Here is a 17,616-nt window from a genome sequence, read left to right as displayed (position 1 = left end):
ACAGAGACCATATGTAGCCCACAAACCCTAAATTACTTAGTCTCTGGCCCTTTACAAAATGTATTAATCCCTGCTGTAGAATTTTGATACCTGAAGGATAGCTTGATTGGGTATTACATCCTTGGCTTACATCTTTTTTCCTCTCAATTTCTTTGAAATATTGCTCTACTGATGTCTTTTTTTATATGTTACTATTAAGTGTGGTGACTGGTTTTCTTTTCTTTGTAAACTAGCTTGTGTTGATTTGTCTGGAAGGCCAGAGGATTCCTTTAATGTGTACTAGTTTTACCAGACTGTATCTCAATTGAGAATTCTAGGTCAGGTTTTTCTGTGTACACAGTGGATTCTTGCAGTGTGAAAATCAGGACTTCTTTATATCAGGAATGTTTTCTAAAATTATAATTTCGGGGGCGCCTGGGTGGCTCAGTGGGTTAAGCCTCTGCTTTTGGCTCAGGTCATGATCTCAGGGTCCTGGGATCGAGCCCCACATCGGGCTCTCTGCTCAGCAGGGAGCCTGCTTCCCCTTCTCTGCCTACCTCTCTGACTACTTGTGATCTCTCTCTCTCTCTCTCTGTCAAATGAATAAGTAAAAATCTTTTAAAAAAATAAAAAATAAACAAAATCGTAATTTCAGAAAACAATTCAGATAGATCCATTCTATTTTATTTTTTCTTCTTTACCCTTTATATATGTTACTTTCTCTAAATAACATATAAAATAGATATAAATAAAAATAGTAAAATAGATATATTTTACTAAAATAGGAAAATAGACATATTTTACTACTTTTTGTGTTTCATATTCTTTGCTCCTTTTATTTGTATTCTCCACTATCCTTTTTTTTTTTTGGCCATATTTTTTTCCTTATTGGATACTTACTAATTTATTCATTTCTGAGAGAATTTTGTTTTTCCTTTCATTTCTTTTTTCAGTTCAGCCAACTTTCATTTCATCTTCCTGTTGTTTTTCCTAACTTATTATGAGTTTTAAATTTTCTGATTTATTGTGTTTGTTGGTATCTGCAAATGCTTGCTTAATTATGTTTAATCTATACTGAACTATTGTTAAGTCTTTCTCTATTTCTTTTTTTTTTTTTTTGTCTTTCTCTATTTCATGGCTGCCTATTTTGTTTTGTCTTAGCTCTCTGTTTTGAGGGTTTTAAAAAATAAATCTGTGTGAACGCTAGATTATTTTGAAATATTGTTTATGTTTACTTGTGTTGGATTTTTCCTGTAAGTAATAACAGGTGTTCTTACAGAGGACAGGGAATGCTGTTTGGTGGTTTCTTTTGCTTCTTAGATCAGGAGCTCCCTCTTCTGTTGATGTAGTGAAGTGCAGCAATTTATTTTTAAATGGGGTCTTTTGTGTCTATTTTCTTTGAATTCTCTTCTACTATTTAATTCAGCAGAGCTATCTTGGCCACTTTCTTCTCTTTTACCACTTGGCCCTGAAGGAACACCTCTTCCAATTATTTTCCTCTCTCCAAGAAGCTGTCTTCCCATGATTACCACCTATGGCCCCCTATATTTTATAATCCCTTTCTTTTGGCCTCCTCATCAAGTGCTCTGATTTATAAGATCTTATCCTTACTCTCAGTATTTCTTCTATGCACATGGGGTCCTCTCCTTCAAGACTAAATCGTGTTTATTGTGTTATCTTTGTATAGCAGTCACTAATGCACAATCCCATCTGCTTGTAGGTGGGCTCCTGAGCACACTCTCCTTGTCTAGGGTGTTTATTTCCCCATGTATACGTAAAGTAAAGTATGTGTAAATTAAAGGAGTCTGTGTCCTACTTATGCTGTAGACATAAATTATGGGTTATTTTATTTGCTTTCCTTTTATAATAATTGGGAAGATACATGGCAAGATTGTAATTTAGGTGGTTGCCATTATTTTATTAGAATCTGAGCTTAACATTAAAAACTAGAAAGAGAACAATAAAACAAAGGAGGAGTAAGGATCTATGACGTGCTAGTGGGAGAAACATCAACATTGGTAAGGCTTAAGGTACTTTATCATAAAAGGGTGGTAACACAAAAGTTAGGGAAGGTGAAGGTGATACAAACACAAATACAGAGCAGATAAAGCATATGAGAATAAAATATTTTCTAAAATTTGAAAATGTAATACATTTCCTAATTTTCAAAGTAGAATATAAATGATCAAAGTTGACCCAATTTTTTTAAAAAAATCAGTAGTCATCTTAGAAAAATTTTAAAGTTATGATAAGTAACTAAGAAATCTTGGAAGGAAATCATGTTTAGGAAGGATTAACGGATTCCTTTTTTTTTCCACTCTTAATTTTAAATGAAGTGCCTGTGTATAATGTCCAAGGAATAGTGGAATGGAGAAGCTGGAGCACAATAGAGAATCCATAGTTATAAATACAGATTTGGGAGTTCATCACCATATCAGTAAAAACAACAACAACAACAACAACAAAAAAAAACAGAAAACATTGCTGTTGTGAATTATCAAATGCTTACAAATAGGTGAAAAGTAATGTGTTATCCTACCAGATCCTACTGATTTTCATGTTTGCTTACAGATAGATAAAAAAGAGTGTATCACCCTACCAGATCTTATTGATTTTCCTTCACTTCCTTGTCAACCTGCTCTTTCTCCAGGAATAATTGATATATCTTTATTACAGATTGAAAGTAAGTATGTTGACACTGTAAGTACAGATGATTCTGTGAGGTAAAGTTAAATATTAATGGAAAGTTATTGCCTACTGGGTAGAGAGATTTGATTTGGGAAGATAAAGTTCTAGAGATAGGTGGTGGTGATGGTTGCAAAGCATCATGAATGTACATAATGCCACTGAACCGTACATTTAAAATTAGTTAAAACTGTTGATGTGTATTTTATCACAAAAATGTTGTTTTAAAATATGTGAACGATATATTTTTACTGCATATGTTTAACAATCACTAATGTTACTTGTGCTTTTAAAAATATACATTTTGGGGGGCACCTGGGTGGCTCAGTCTGTAAGGCATCTGACTTGTGATTTCAGCTGAGGTCATGATCTCAGGGTTGTGAGAGTGAGCCCCACATTGGGATCTGTGTTCAGTGCAGAGTCTGCTTGAGATTTTTCTCTCCTCCTCCCTCTGCTCACACACACACACTCTCTTTCTCTTGAAAATTAATGAGATTTTTATATATAAAAATACATCTTTCATCTAAGAACAATAAGTCTAGGTCAAAGAGAAATTTACCAAAAGAATTAAACCAAGATGCATAATTACTTTAACTTTACCTAATTTCTACACATATATGTAAATGTAGAAGAGACATACTATATTCTTTTTTTTTTTTTTCAAATATTTTATTTATTCATTTGAGACAGAGACAGAGAAAGAAAGAGAGAGAGAGAGAGAGAGAGAGAGCATGAGCAGGGAGAGAAGGCAGAGGGAGAGGGAGAAGCGGACTACCCACTGAGCCAGAAGCCCGGTGTGGGGCTCGATCCCAGGACCCAGAGATCATGACCTGAGCCAAAGGCAGTAGCTTAACCACCTGAGCCACCCAGGTGCCCCCATACTATATTCTTTACATATCTGAAAATCCCCTTGTTGTGTTCCTGTTAGAAACTGAAATGACTCCTCAATATTTTCCATGCTATACTGCAGCAAAAACAAAAACAAAAAAACAGACCTTTGGGTAAAATTTACTCTTGCTATTTTAGTGTACTCTTAAGTTTTACACTCCCTGCTTTTAGCTTTTAGACATTGATGGGTCATTACCTTTTAGGAGAGAAGATTATTGAACAGATGAAACAAGTAAAGGAAGAAAGAAGATATCTGGAAAGAATTAGAGAAGAACTTATAAAAAAAGTTGAAAAGCTATTTGAACAAAGCAAATTGAAGCGATATCATGGTAAAGCTTATTACACCTTTTATCACTCTTTTATCATTAACATGCTTTACAGAAAGTTTTTTTTAATTTAAGTTCAAATATTTTTTATAACTGGCATTCATTTATTCATTATTGTCTACTGAATTTAGCCACTGTTCTAGGGGCTGAGGAAATAATAAGCAGACACAATTTTGACTCTGCCCTCAAAGAGCTTATAGTCCAGTGAGGAAATGATAATCAGGAAAACAATAATGCATCCTGATGATGCTATGATAAAGGAATTACAGAATTGTACGCCTAGAAGTACGGAGGAAGAACACCCAAATTAGATGGGAGAGATCAAGAAAGGCTTCCAGGAAAAGTGTTAAGGATGCTAGAATCTGAAATGTGCCTCCTCTTGCCTATAGGCCTTCAGACATGTTTTTCCCTCTGCCACCCCTCGTCCCAGGTCACCTGGCTTTTTCCTACTAATCATTTGATCTCAGTTTAGGTATCTGTTACTCTAGAAGCAATCTCAGGATCTTAGTCTTCCCTACATGGTTAATTTTGTGGTATGTGTCTATCTGCTTTGAGTGAATGAACGAATGAGAAAAATTAGGTAGAAAAATAGCTTGTTTTCTTGTAACAGAATTAGAAACAAGTGTTACTGGGACTGGTAGAAATGGAAAAATGAGCCAGAATGGAGAAAATATAGGATAATGGTTTGAGAAATGTTGAAGGATTTGAAAGGACTACATTTTGAGTTGTATTTGAGGATTGTATGAATAAAAGGTATATATGGAATTAACTGGTTTTTAGGATCCTCAATTTACAGCAAGACTCTTTCTTCAGTACTATAACTGACTAAAAGTTACAGACAATGTCAGAGATACTTCTGCAGGCTCCACCTCATAATATTAAGTGTTATTCTGGAAATGGTGGCAATGACTCAGCTTTGTTGTACTGTTCAAAGTGAATTTATCAGACAAATTTGAGTAATGGACTAAAAATCATAGGACCAAGATTCTAATACCAGATCAATCTTTTACTTATTTCTTCTCTTTGTGCCTCCCTTTTTCTGTTTATAAAATGAGAATGATCATTCACTTTCTATTTCAACAGGAATGTTTCAAGATAGAAGACATGTATCATCCATCAAATAATTATTGAGGTTATGTGCCTCAATTCCCTACATTGTTTTAAATGTTGAGGGCACACCAGCAAACAAGATAAACAAGGCCCTGCTCCTAAGGAGCTTGCTTCTAATGGGAAGACACAGAGAGTGAACAAATAAGACAGTATGAGCTACTGACCAGAACTCAGAAGTCAGTTAAAAGAGCATAGTAAAGGGTGATGGCACAGTAGAGCTGCTTGAGCTAGGGTTTTCAAGGAAGGCATCACTGAGGCGGTGTCATAAAGATGTGATTAATAAGGAGGCAGGCAGGTAAGGAAATAAGAAAAAATGTCTGAACAGAAGGAACACTAAAATGTCAAGGTTCAGAGATGGAAACGAGCTTGCAGTAGTAAGGACCTGAAATGAGGCCAGTGTGGCTGGAACAAAATACAGAGTAATGTAGAGGAAAATAAAATCAAGAGGTCAGCAAGGAACAGAGAGTCCCATTCAAGAAATCTAGATTTTATTCTAAGTAGGTGAGAAGCCATTGGAGGATTTTTAAGCCAGAGGTTTATAGGATTTAAAAAATATTTTTAAAAGATCAGAATGACTGCTATATGGAATAGCCTGTTCTGTTAGAGGGGCAAGAATGGAAGCAGAGAGACCAGTTAGAAACATAATGTACTTTCAAAAGATGATAGTGGGGGTGCCTGGATGGCTCAGTCGATTAAGCATCTGACTCTTGATTTCAGCTCAGGTCATGACCTCAGAGATTGAGCCCCATGTTGGGCTCTGTGCTCAGCAGGGAGTCTGCTTCAGATTCTCCCTCTCCCTCTGAGCACACATACATATGCACGCTCTCTGTCAAGATAAATCCTAAAAAAAAGATGATAGTGGATTAACTAGGGACATAGCTTTGAAGAAGGTAGAATGTGCCAGATGCTGGAAGTATTTTGGCAATAGCATCAATAGAACCTGCTGAAAGATTGGATATAAGGCATGAGGGAAATAAAACTCTTGAATTTTAATCAAATCTCCTTATAGACTTTTTAAATTTGGGTTTTCATTTCTTTGATAATCTTTTAGAAATAAACACATAGTTTGATATAATAGCCTGCCATTTGTGTTCCTGTTAAGTTTGTATTTAGAATCTCCTTGGTGTCAAAATGATAGCCTAAACTGGTGGTATTAAATTTCTAATTTTCTCAACTAAGGGGCTCAGATTTAAGAAATTCCTGCCTTATATAAGTTTTGGCAATATATTTGGAATAATTTTAGTAAGTGATGAATCAGAATCAGCTTATTTTATAAAATGTAAGTCATTTTGGGTGGCTGAAAAGACATGCCTTTCTCTGGAAAAAAGTGATCAAAATAAATACACACATTTTGCTATAGGTAGTATTTTCAATGAAGATTTTTCAGAAGTAATTACAAAGTTAAAGAACTTGGTCTGGTTCCTGTGTTTATCACTACTGTATTTGTAAGGCAAATCCTTTTATTATCTAGTAAACATTTCAATCTTTGCTTTAATTTCCTCAACATATGTGGGAAGAAGTTTAGGGGAGTAGAAGGGTTTAAATTAACTCTAGGGTCCTTTCCAGATGGAAAAGTTTAATCCTTTAGTCAGACTCACACTACAGTCTGCTTTTTTATAGCCTGTGATGGTTGGAAGAAAAAATACTTGGAAACAAAGAAAATCACAGCATCACTAGAGGAGGTTTTAACAAAACTTAGAGAAGATTTGGAACTTTACTATAAAAAACTGCTCATGCAACTTGAAGCCAGGGAGATCAAGTTGAGACCAAAGAATTTGGCAAACATCACAGACTCTAAGGTACTTATTACTAAAGGTGTTCATATTATGTTAGAGAAGTTCTACTCAAAATACATGGTTTATCATTGTTAGTATTACATGTAGGATGCTTTGGGGTACAGGTAACAAAACCTTGACTTAACCTGGCTTCAACAATAAGAAAATTTATAATCTCCTGTAATGGGTGCTGAGAAAATACCATCAGCAGCTTAATGATGTCTTTAAAGGGACTAGGTGCTTCCGGTAGTTCTTCCCTATTATTTTCAGTGTTGGCTTCATTATAAGACTGCTTTTCCTCATGGTACCAGTAGAGTTGCCGATAGCTAGTGGAACTATATGCCTCCCAAAAAAGAATATATAAAACTTTTCCTTTAGCCCGGTGGAGGTTCAGCCAGGTTGAACTTGGATTAATAGTAGTTATCAGGGAGTGCTGTGTGCTAACTTAGACTACTTAGGATCTACTTCGGTACCTGGGGATAGGGTCACTTTCTTTGAATCTATGGGAAAGAGATGAATATGGCAGGGGGTCAAAAGTCTGCACTACATTCCTTTTCTTTAGCTGGGGACTAGTTAATAACACCTACAGAATATAAAGGTATTGGTATTCTAAGAAAATTATTAAATTATTAAATTAAAATTACTAAATTATATTTTGATTTTTTTCCTGAGATAGTATTGAACCTTGATAGATCAGAGACATGAAGTTCACTTTTTAATTGAGTTATTCTGTGTATAAACAAATAAATTCGAGGCCATTTATCAATTTTTGTTGGTTGACCAAAAAAGACTGTATGTTAATTATGATTAAGAGTATGGATTTGACTTTAGACATGATGAAATAGTAAAAGTTTGCTATTTTATTTTTTCCCAGTCTTATTGAGATATAATTGGCATATAACATTAAGATAAAGTGATATATGTATATATTATAAAATGATTCACACAATAATTATAAACTATTTTTCCTGTGATGAGAGCTTTTAAGGTCTATTCTCTAAGAAACTTCCAAATATACAATATTGTTTTGGGTTTTTTTTAAGATTTTATTTATTTATTGGAGAGAGATCACAAGTAGCCAGAGAGGCAGGCAGAGAGAGGGAGGAAGCAGGCTCCCTGCTGAGCAGAGAGCCCTATGCAGGGCTCAATCCCAGGACCCTGAGATCATGACCTGAGACGACAGCAGAGGCTTTAACCCACTGAGCCACCCAGGGGCCCCTACAATACAGTATTGTTAGCTATAGTTATTGTGCTGGGCATTATATCCTCAGAACTTCACCCATTTCCCCTTATTCTCTACCAACCCACCTCCGGAATCTGTTCTGTTTCTATGAGTAAAAGTTTACCATTTTAGATAAACCTAATGTAAAACTCAAATAGGCTCAAGTAATAGTTTGTCCATTTTAGCAGATACTTTTTATTTTGCATAGCTGATTTTTTGTTTTACCAATTTTTTTTTCACAATGGCAGCTTAAAATTTTTAATAGTTTTTGTGGAGCACTATACTTCAAAACTTTTCTAAACAAAAATAACCAGAAAGTCGTCTTATATAAAATATAATATTCCATTATTAAGTATTTTAAAGAAATACTAATCTGATTCAAAAGCCTAGTATCTTAAACCTAGTATATTCCTTTTGTAGTAATAGTTCTTGCCTTTGTGGTGCTAATTTAATGGCAACTTGTACAGATATCTACTTATTTTTATAAAACATGAATAAAGGTGGTAGAACAGAAGAGAATGTGGTCCTTAAGACAAGAAATTTACTCCAAGCAATGAGTTTATTTTATGCAATAGGTTATGATTTGCTTTTTTGGAATTATCACTTCATAGTTTACAAGGCAATAAAAATAGATGTTTTACTAAGTAAGGGTGTCTTTATGTATTTCACACAGAATTACCTCATCATCCAAATCACTGAAGTACAGCATGCAATTGACCAACTTAAGAGAAAACTGGATACTGACAAAATGAAACTCATAATAGAAGTTAAGGTAATTTGCATTTCTCCTAATCAGATAACATTTATCTTGAAATAAATTGTTTTAGTGTTTTAATTTTGGGCATCAAAATTTAATTTAGTGTAAGGATAGTAAGGATTGTCTTAAAATCATTATCTTAACAACCAAGAGCATGAGTGAGAAAAATGCAAGAATTAAACCCTGTGTAAAGGCATAAAGGTTATAACAAGGCCAAAGTAAAATTAGTAGAATTTCACTAAGAATTAAAGGAAAAGGACCTTCTGAATCAGTGTAGAGTCTTAATACTTTAAAAGTAATTTTCATATATTAAGTCATCCGTAAATAAGTCTGACAAACCACTGAACCCCATTTAATTTTTTTTTTACCTGTTCCGGGAGTAATTATCTCATGCTCTGATTATTTTCATATATATATATAATTATATGAAAGCTCTAAGTTCACTTCTTTATAATAGATCTATGACATGAATAATGTTCTAGAATCAGAACTGTCCAATTAGAACTTTCTGCAATGATGGAAATGTTCTGTATCTGCACTAACACAGCAACCAGTAGCCATGTGAGGATATTGAGCACTTGGAAGTGTAGCTTGTTGTGTAACTAAGGAATTGATTATTAAATTTTATGTAATATAAGTAGCTACACGTGGCAGGTAGCTACTGTACTGAATAGTGCAGGTCTAGATTCTTTTCACTAGCAGCATTCAATTAGGCCTCTCTCAATTTTAGAAGGGTAAGATGAAAGTTCATTTTTGAAAGGTGATTCTTTTTATAGATGAGAAAGCAAGCAGTTTCAGATTTACGCACATTGAAAGCTGAACTGGCACAGAAGAAAATTAACACATCTTTACAATCTCAATTAGGTATGTTAATTTATAACTTGTCAAAAAATTTAACCATTGTTCTCCTTGGTGCAGTAATTTATATAAATCATAAGTTTATATGTTTTCACTTTTCATGCAGGTTTTACAAAGTGTTTCAGGAAATATTAGACGTAAGAAAGCAAAATGGTGGCTACTTGGTTATTTTTGAAGCTTTTAAGTATTACATATTTTATAGTACTATATAATTTTCTCTTTTAAATAGAGGCAGTTTGTTGATTGTATTTTAATTAAAAGCAATCTGGGAATATAAAATAGGGATATTGAACTTACATCCAGGCTATGATACAGATTAGTATCTAAGAATTAAAAATTTTATAAATACAGACAGTAGTAATTCAGCTAATACTATGGAAAGTGGTTGGTTTTTCTCTGTGATAAATAACTGAGTAAATAGAAAATGAAATAGTCTCAATAACAGATGACAGGATCATCATTTATTCCAATTTGAAGGCAGGGAGACTATACAGGGAAGGCAGATTTATGTAAGACCAGAATTCAAGGAAGCAAATTTTTAATGTGTTTATAGGAACTAATATAAGTGTAACACAATATTCTTAATTACCCTGAGGAAGAGAACAGAGACCTCTGTACATTTAGAAAAATTTTAATTGTGCAGAGAAAATAATTGAGAAACCAATATCCTTAGAAAATTAAAAGTAAAATGCCAATATAAACTAGCTAGGATATAAATTATAGATGTTCATAAATGAAGGAATAATAACTAGAAGGGTAAATAAAGTTTCTGCTATAACTTCATAAAAATAGTTTCAGTGAAAAATACTACTAATTCAGGGTAGCCTAGGTGGCTCAGTTGGTTGAGCGACTGCCTTGGGCTCAGGTCATGATCCCAGACTTCCAGGATTGAGTCCCGCACTGGGCTCCCAGCTCCTTGGGGAGTCTGCTTCTCCCTCTGACCTTCTCCTCTCTCATGCTCTCTCAAATAAATAAATAAAATCTTAAAAAAAAATACTACTAACTCAAAATATTACTTATTTTATTCCTTTTTCCCCCTTTTGGAGACTTAAAAGATACTAAATTGCAGGTTTTAAATTAATTGAACAAAAAGTATAGAACAAAGTGCTTCTCAAAGTCTAGGTTTTTAAAAATTTTATTCTGAGCAAATAGTTTCCACTTCAAATTATACATATTTTTAAAATTAGCATAATAAAATCCTGAAAACAGTTTTTCCTAATTATAGTATTAAGCATAAAAGAGTAATATAGTAAGTTGACTTCTTACCTTTGTTTTTAAACAATCAAAGCATTTCTTTATCTGCTTTTAAGTAGAGTAACTAAAATATGTGACATGATATTTGTATTCTCTTCAAGAAACTGATTTAAACTGATTCATTTTTCTAAATCTTAAGAGTTTGACAAAAGATGTTTATCTGTCACAGCTTTGGTTTTAAGACTTTCCACATTTCTTCAGTTTGCTGTTTGGCTACAGCATCTCCAGAATAGTCAAGACAATTTGCGTGCCACATGCCAATGCCTCGTAAGCCATGCTTTTGTACGTATGCCGCCTTTAAAGAAATGCTCTGAGGGTCATCATACCACACTTGATGAAAGTGGCCAGAAGAATCCTATAAGAATAAATTAAACTGTTCAGTACAGTATTAAATCCAATGATTCAAAAAGGATACAATGAAGTAAATAGAAATTTTAGGGCACAGTACATTATGCTTTCATGGTTCTGTATGTGATACTTTCTAGATATGATTGTGGTACTTTCACAACAGCAGAGATTACACAAATGAGCTTCGTAATATAGTCTGTACTATATTTAAAGTCCTTCTCATGCTCTCGTTCCTTCATGCCCTGAGATTTCTTCCTTGGTCTGATCTGATGGTTAGCAACCAAGATGTACATCTGAGTCACTCATGGAGCTTTTCAAAATACAAATTCCTAGGACCCACATGAAACCTACTTAATCAAAATATTCTAGGGCTGGAACCTAGGACATGTCCTTGTTTTGTGTTTACTATCCCATTAGGTAATTCTGATATACAGACATAGTTAAGGAGGATCACTGCTATGGTCCTCTAAAACCAGCTTATGTGGTTTTATTTTTGTTTTGTTCTTTTTTTTTAATTAGGAGCTCAGGGGATGATTTTGTTTAGGACGAATTTGCCAAATCAAAAGGTAATGGGTGGGGAAAATATCTCCTTTAATAGGTCTTACAGAATTAAGAACCATAAACTAGCCTGTGAAGTCCTCCCCAGCATCAACTGCCTCTATCTAGTACTAACACCGTCTCTCTTAGAAGGTAGGTATGCTATTGGATAAGGGATAAAAGAAAGAGGAAAGGAACAGAACTAGGCAAAAGGGTTAAGGAAAAGAAGAAAAAATAAGAACTAAAAAATAGAATGGCCTGTGATTTAAAATAATTTACTGATTCTTATATAACATCTGGGACACTTTCAAAGGCAGTTCTCAGTGGATACCAGTAATAGGTTGTTTATGGTAGCACCATTGGAATTAGAGTAGTCCCCTAAAATGATTAAAGGACATTAGGCACTTGGTAAATGAATAAACTGTGGAGTATTTAAGTAGACTCATTTACTACAAGCATATCTCACGTTCTTTAAAATTTTAAATTATGATTCACTATTAAAGGCAACTGTAGAACTTATTTTTACAGATTTAGGGGCAAACCCAAAGTCCTAGATCTCTGAATTTTGCCATTATTGTGGCAAGTACTTTGAACCTTTTTGATAGTTTTAAGAAATTTCACATGCCTCAAAATAGTGAAGGATGAAAAACTGAGTTAAATGTAAGATTAACATATGCACGATTATGGCATATATATGCTTTCAAGAATATTGAGTGCATGATGAAAGAGCATAAAAAAGCAGAATGATTCTCTTCAGTCACAGCAAGAAATTTAATTTTGCTTGCTATGGAATTTTACAATAAAAGAAAAAAAAGTTTTATAATCAGATTGTTGTCTAAAATGCCATTAAATGAATGGCCTTCAAAGGCTTATCAAAATATTTCTTGAATTCTAAAACTTTAAAGAAGGTGTTTTTTTCAATCAAGGCAAAAATAAGACAGGGACTACAAAAAGAGTGTAAACTATTACACTGTTTGGCAAAGACAGGAGTATAATATACCCTAATTTAATAAATATCTTAATTAGTTATATAAATTGTAAGCCTAGTTAATGAGTAGGTATGTAATTTAAGATTTAGAAAGCTCTATATCAAAGCTTTCTGTGTAATTGATATGTATGTACATGCCTGTATACCATTAAAATATTAAATATAAATGTTTAGTTTTTTTCATAAATGGGTACCAGATTAATAAAGAATGTAAGTTCATACTGAAATCAACTTACATCATAAAATTTTAGGGCTCCTTCCACAGTGACAAAATCTAAAGTAAATTTGAAGATGGTTTGTAATTATATTTTTGAAGTGTGGAAAAATCTCTTTGCCTCTTTGGTATAGCAGGTCCTATTTATCAAACACTACCTAACAGAATTGCCCTGGTCATGTACTCTATTTCTTTAAGTTTCTGTTTATACCATTTTCTACTAATGCATTTCTTAGTCTCAGCATCATGCCTCCCTATAAAACAGCCTCATCAGAATCCTTAGGCTACGTTGACAGACCTAGTAACCTGTTTTGGTCCAAAGCCACAGTTGATAATTATCAACTATTAAGGCAATCCTGTTTGTGATATGACAAGTGGCCCATGCAGAGCAGTTCCATTATTACCATAACTTGAACTGCTCACCAGCAAAGTAAAGTCCTGATTAGACAAGTTTACTCATATAAACAGTAATCTGTATATTGTACCCTAAAAGAAGGTGGATAGAATAAAGATTCATAATTTGTGAAAAATCTTACTTTGTAATTATAATAAGGAGCCTGCTGATCTTTATCCCAGTGGCTTCCAGAAACAGAACTATTTACTTGCTTCATAATTACTTTATAGGGCACCTGACGTCCTGAAGTAATACCACAAGAATCCCTCCAGGAAGGGACTTTTGGAATGGTACAAACACGATCCTAGAAATACAAAAATGTTCATGTTATACGTGTAAGCAAATCTTAGGAACCAAATCAGAAAAACTATATTAGAAATAAAATGTATACTCTAGGGGCGCCTGGGTTGCTCAGTGGGTTAAGCCTCTGCCTTCTGCTCAGGTCATGATCCCAGGGTCCTGGGATCGAGCCCCACATCGGGCTCTCTGCTCAGCAGGGAGCCTGCTTCTCCCTCTATCTGCCTGCCTCTCTGCCTACTTGTGATTTCTCTGTCAAGTAAATAAATAATCTTAAAAAAAATGTATACTGTAAACAGATAGACTATACAGTATAAAAGTTAAATTTCACTATTGAAAGGAAATATATAATACTCAGAAACGTCCATGGGATTAAATAATTAAAAAATAAACTCTACTTTTTAGTCTCAAATTTCAAACAGGCTTTAAAGAATAGGAAGAAAAAAATTATATAAGAAATAATCCTTACTTACCTCCAGTAGATTTAGACAGGTATAATCATAACCATACCAGGGAACACCCATTACAAGCTTCTTAGGGTTAATGCCTATCTTGATGTAGTCATCGTAGCCTAATCAAATTGGGACAGAAAAAGCTTATGTTTTTCTTTTCTTTTTATATTCTACTAATGGGTTTATACAAGCTATGCAACCATTCAGAATTGAAGTCTGAAAAACCAGGTACATTTATGCAAAATACTAATAGTGTTTCCCTAACATGACATTCTAAACATTATCCCTTAAGAACTATAAATTCTGTATCATTTGATAAATTATTTCTTTTTGAACAATAGAAAACATTCAAAAGGTCAAACTGAAGCAAAAATTTCACAAAATTTAATTCTAGGAAGAATGACATTTCAGGAAAGCAAGCTAATTGTGTGTATTAGGTGCTAAGATATATTTGGTATTCTAGATTCAGAAAGGTTCTTAAACTTTCTGGCAGGGATGGTCTCAGAATTTTTTTTTAAAGATTTCATTAATTTATTTGGCAGGGGGTGCCTGGGTGACTCAGTGGATTAAGCCTCTGCCTTTGGCTCAGGTCATGATCTCAGGGTCCTGGGATCAAGCCCTGAGTCAGGCTCTCTGCTCGGCAGGGAGCATGCTTCCCCCTTTCTCTCTCTGCCTTTCTGCCTACGTGTTATCTCTGTCAAATTTTTTTTAAAGATTTATTTATTTGGCAGGGGGAGCAGGAGAGGGAGAAGCAGGCTCCCTGCTGAGCTCAATCCCAAGACCCCGGGATCATGACCTGAGCCAAAGGCAGACACTTAACCGACTGAGCTACCCAAGCACCTCTCAGAACTTTTTGTAGTATATTTCTAAAGCATGGAACACTTGTGCTTTCTAGAAGTATAATTAGACAGGGACAAGAAATGCCCCCCTTTTACTCTAGTCAACAAAGAGAAAGATGAACAAATTCCTGGTCATTCCCTTTTGTGCCCAGTGTAAATTTGTTTTTCCACCAAGAATGTTCCAAGATTAACTAAATTTGCTATTTTTCAGAGCCTTTAAATAAATATATGCTAAATATCCAAATCTCAAACATACTTGATAATGAGCCTTGTATTGATAGAACTCCTTTATGAAACACAGTTTGGGAACACTGGGTTAAATAATTGCTTTGTAATTAGAATTTTTTTATTTTTAAGTAACATGCATATGATTAGACTGTTAATTTGGATGTGATGAGGCTAGGCTTTAAGATTTTTGTCTCTAAATTAAAAGGTTTTTATTTATTAGTCAACACTTAAATCAGGGCCAATTATCCCAGAAAATTTCACTTGACTTCAAAAGATAGCAAGCAATCTTTTATTCAGTTGGCTGATGGGATACTAATGCAAAACCCACATTATATGAATGACAGAAGTACTCTTAATTCTAATAGAATTAGAATTCTTAATTTTTAATTAAGAATTTTAATATAGCATTTTTAATATAGCATGAGCATTAATAAATGCCAAGTAAGACAATCTTCTATCAATCATGCATAGTAGGTACTCACATTATAACTATCTTTGCTATTTGGTTATTTCAACAAAAATATCCTGTCAAATTCTAGAAAAGCAAAGATCTCCTTCATGTCATTCTGGGAGAAGAGTGTTGAAGTTAGTAGTCAACTGCTTGAATAGCAGTGCAATGAGAACTTAATACTCATCATCTGATCTATTATAGAGGATTAATAATATACCTGTCCCACAAGATTTTTAAAAGAACTAAGTGGAAACTTTAGAATGTATAAACTTGAAAGCTCTCCAGATTAAGTGATATTCATGTTTCAGTGTAGCTTTATAAATGGAAAAGGTATACAAATGACTTAGAAATAATAATCTTATTATTTAAGTGATCATTTGTAGATTCTTACCAGTTAATGTCTCCTTGTAGGGAGCGTTGGCTGCTGCAGTACATTCTGACAAGGCCTGACTTTGTTCATCATAAGACATCACAAAGAGAAAGTCACAAGCATCTGCAATTCCGGCATAATTATAGCACCTGTCTTTGTACTTTGGAGACCAAGTTACATCAAAGGTTACCTGTGGGAAAACACATGCCATTTTATGGAACATGATCAAATATGCTCATTTTGTCTGTTTTTTTAAAATTATATATTTTCTTGCCTCATACTATCCAAGAGAAAAGACTGTTTACATATATGAACATAGGGTTCGACACGTATAGAACAGTTCTAAGATATTTCTGCCCATATGGATTGACCTAGATAATATCTGGCCAGATATGATGTCCAGGAGCCGGGCTCTGTGTAGAAGAGGAGTTTTAAACTTAAATGTTTTCAAAGGCTAGACTGGTAACTCAACTGAGGAAAGAAATAGGTAATGACAGTAGGGTATGGTGAGGCCTCCAAGTAACTAGGCAGTAAAGAAACCACACTAAAATAAGTCAAATACAAAAGGTGTGTGTTTTTTTTTTTAATATCATGCAGGCTAGATAGGTTATCTTTTAGCACAAGTTGACTGACCTGTGTTGGGAGTTTAACCCCCTGATATACAATTACGTTACATAATAGTTTTAATCCAACATTACAGTTAAAGGATAGTGGCTTATGACTATAAGGATAAATTAACTCAAAATGTTGAGCAAATCACTTAAATGGTCTTATTTTATGGGAATAGTCAAATAAAACTTGAGTGATGAATTTTGGTGAGCCAGTCTTCAACAAGGATGAGTCTGTTTAAAGTATTTACTGCCTTAGCCAAATATTAATTAGCCTTACTTTATATATGTGCAAATGTTCTAAAGCTTCAGTAAAGGTTTTTTCCTGTCATTAGACACATTAATTATTACAAAAATTGAGATAGTTCAGTTAAAACTTTTATACTTTGGCCAATTTATTACTCTTCTTAGGACTTTGTCAAAATTTTATAATTGTCTGAATATCAGCACTAAAGGAAGCTCAGCTTTACAAGTACAAGCTTTCCTCAATAGCACTACAGCAAAATAGGTTATAAAGTGAATTTGTTTTACACATCCGATCCCATTTTATCACTGCCTTGCCTATTATAAAATAGGAGCTATATTCTAGTAATAGAGAAACTAAATGATCACCTCTAAACAGGTAAATTTCAAATCCATTGTATAAGTCCTTATCCCCTCCTGAGCATTAAGAGTATTTTTACCTGCATTTTCTGTCATAGTTCATCTCCTATTTTGGAGAAAGCAGCATTAGTATATTAGGCAAATCAAAATGATTTTGGTTCTCCTCTTGGCTCTATTATAACTAGGTCTGTGTCACTAAAAACATCTCAAACTCTTTTCCTACCTGTAAAAAATGATGAAGAAAGAACTCTTCAATTCAATGACCATAATTCTATAATCTTAATCATTTTTCCCCCAAAACTAATTTCTCCTTCTAGACTCTAGTCATTTTTTTTCTGGTGGCCAGTTTAAGAACTTTGGGGGGACTTCTCTCACCCCCCCATAACTAATCTCACATTTTCCTTTGAGTGGCTTCTCTGTTCTGCCAGAGAAC

At 34.0% G+C, this 17,616-nt stretch overlaps 1 protein-coding gene across 1 annotated transcript in view; it reads left to right on the top strand.

The window, feature by feature from the left end:
* The window catches only part of SPATA1 (spermatogenesis associated 1), a 52,576-nt gene extending 36,325 nt beyond the window's left edge, over window positions 1-16,251 (top strand). Inside the window, exons 9-15 of the mRNA XM_080801419.1 lie at window positions 2,551-2,662; window positions 3,756-3,881; window positions 6,609-6,787; window positions 8,659-8,757; window positions 9,519-9,606; window positions 11,024-11,136; window positions 16,014-16,251. Of these exons, the coding sequence (XP_080657545.1) occupies window positions 2,551-2,662; window positions 3,756-3,881; window positions 6,609-6,787; window positions 8,659-8,757; window positions 9,519-9,606; window positions 11,024-11,136; window positions 16,014-16,052 (756 nt within the window). The 3' untranslated portion in view covers window positions 16,053-16,251. The remainder of the gene's footprint in view (window positions 1-2,550; window positions 2,663-3,755; window positions 3,882-6,608; window positions 6,788-8,658; window positions 8,758-9,518; window positions 9,607-11,023; window positions 11,137-16,013) is intronic.
* The last annotated feature ends 1,365 nt before the right edge of the window (window positions 16,252-17,616 follow it).

Source organism: Martes martes (genome assembly GCF_963455335.1).
Source record: "Martes martes genome assembly, chromosome: 4".
Taxonomy (NCBI): Eukaryota; Metazoa; Chordata; class Mammalia; order Carnivora; family Mustelidae; genus Martes; species Martes martes.
Note: the sequence above shows the minus strand (reverse complement) of the source record. Positions and strands in the feature narration are given on the sequence as shown.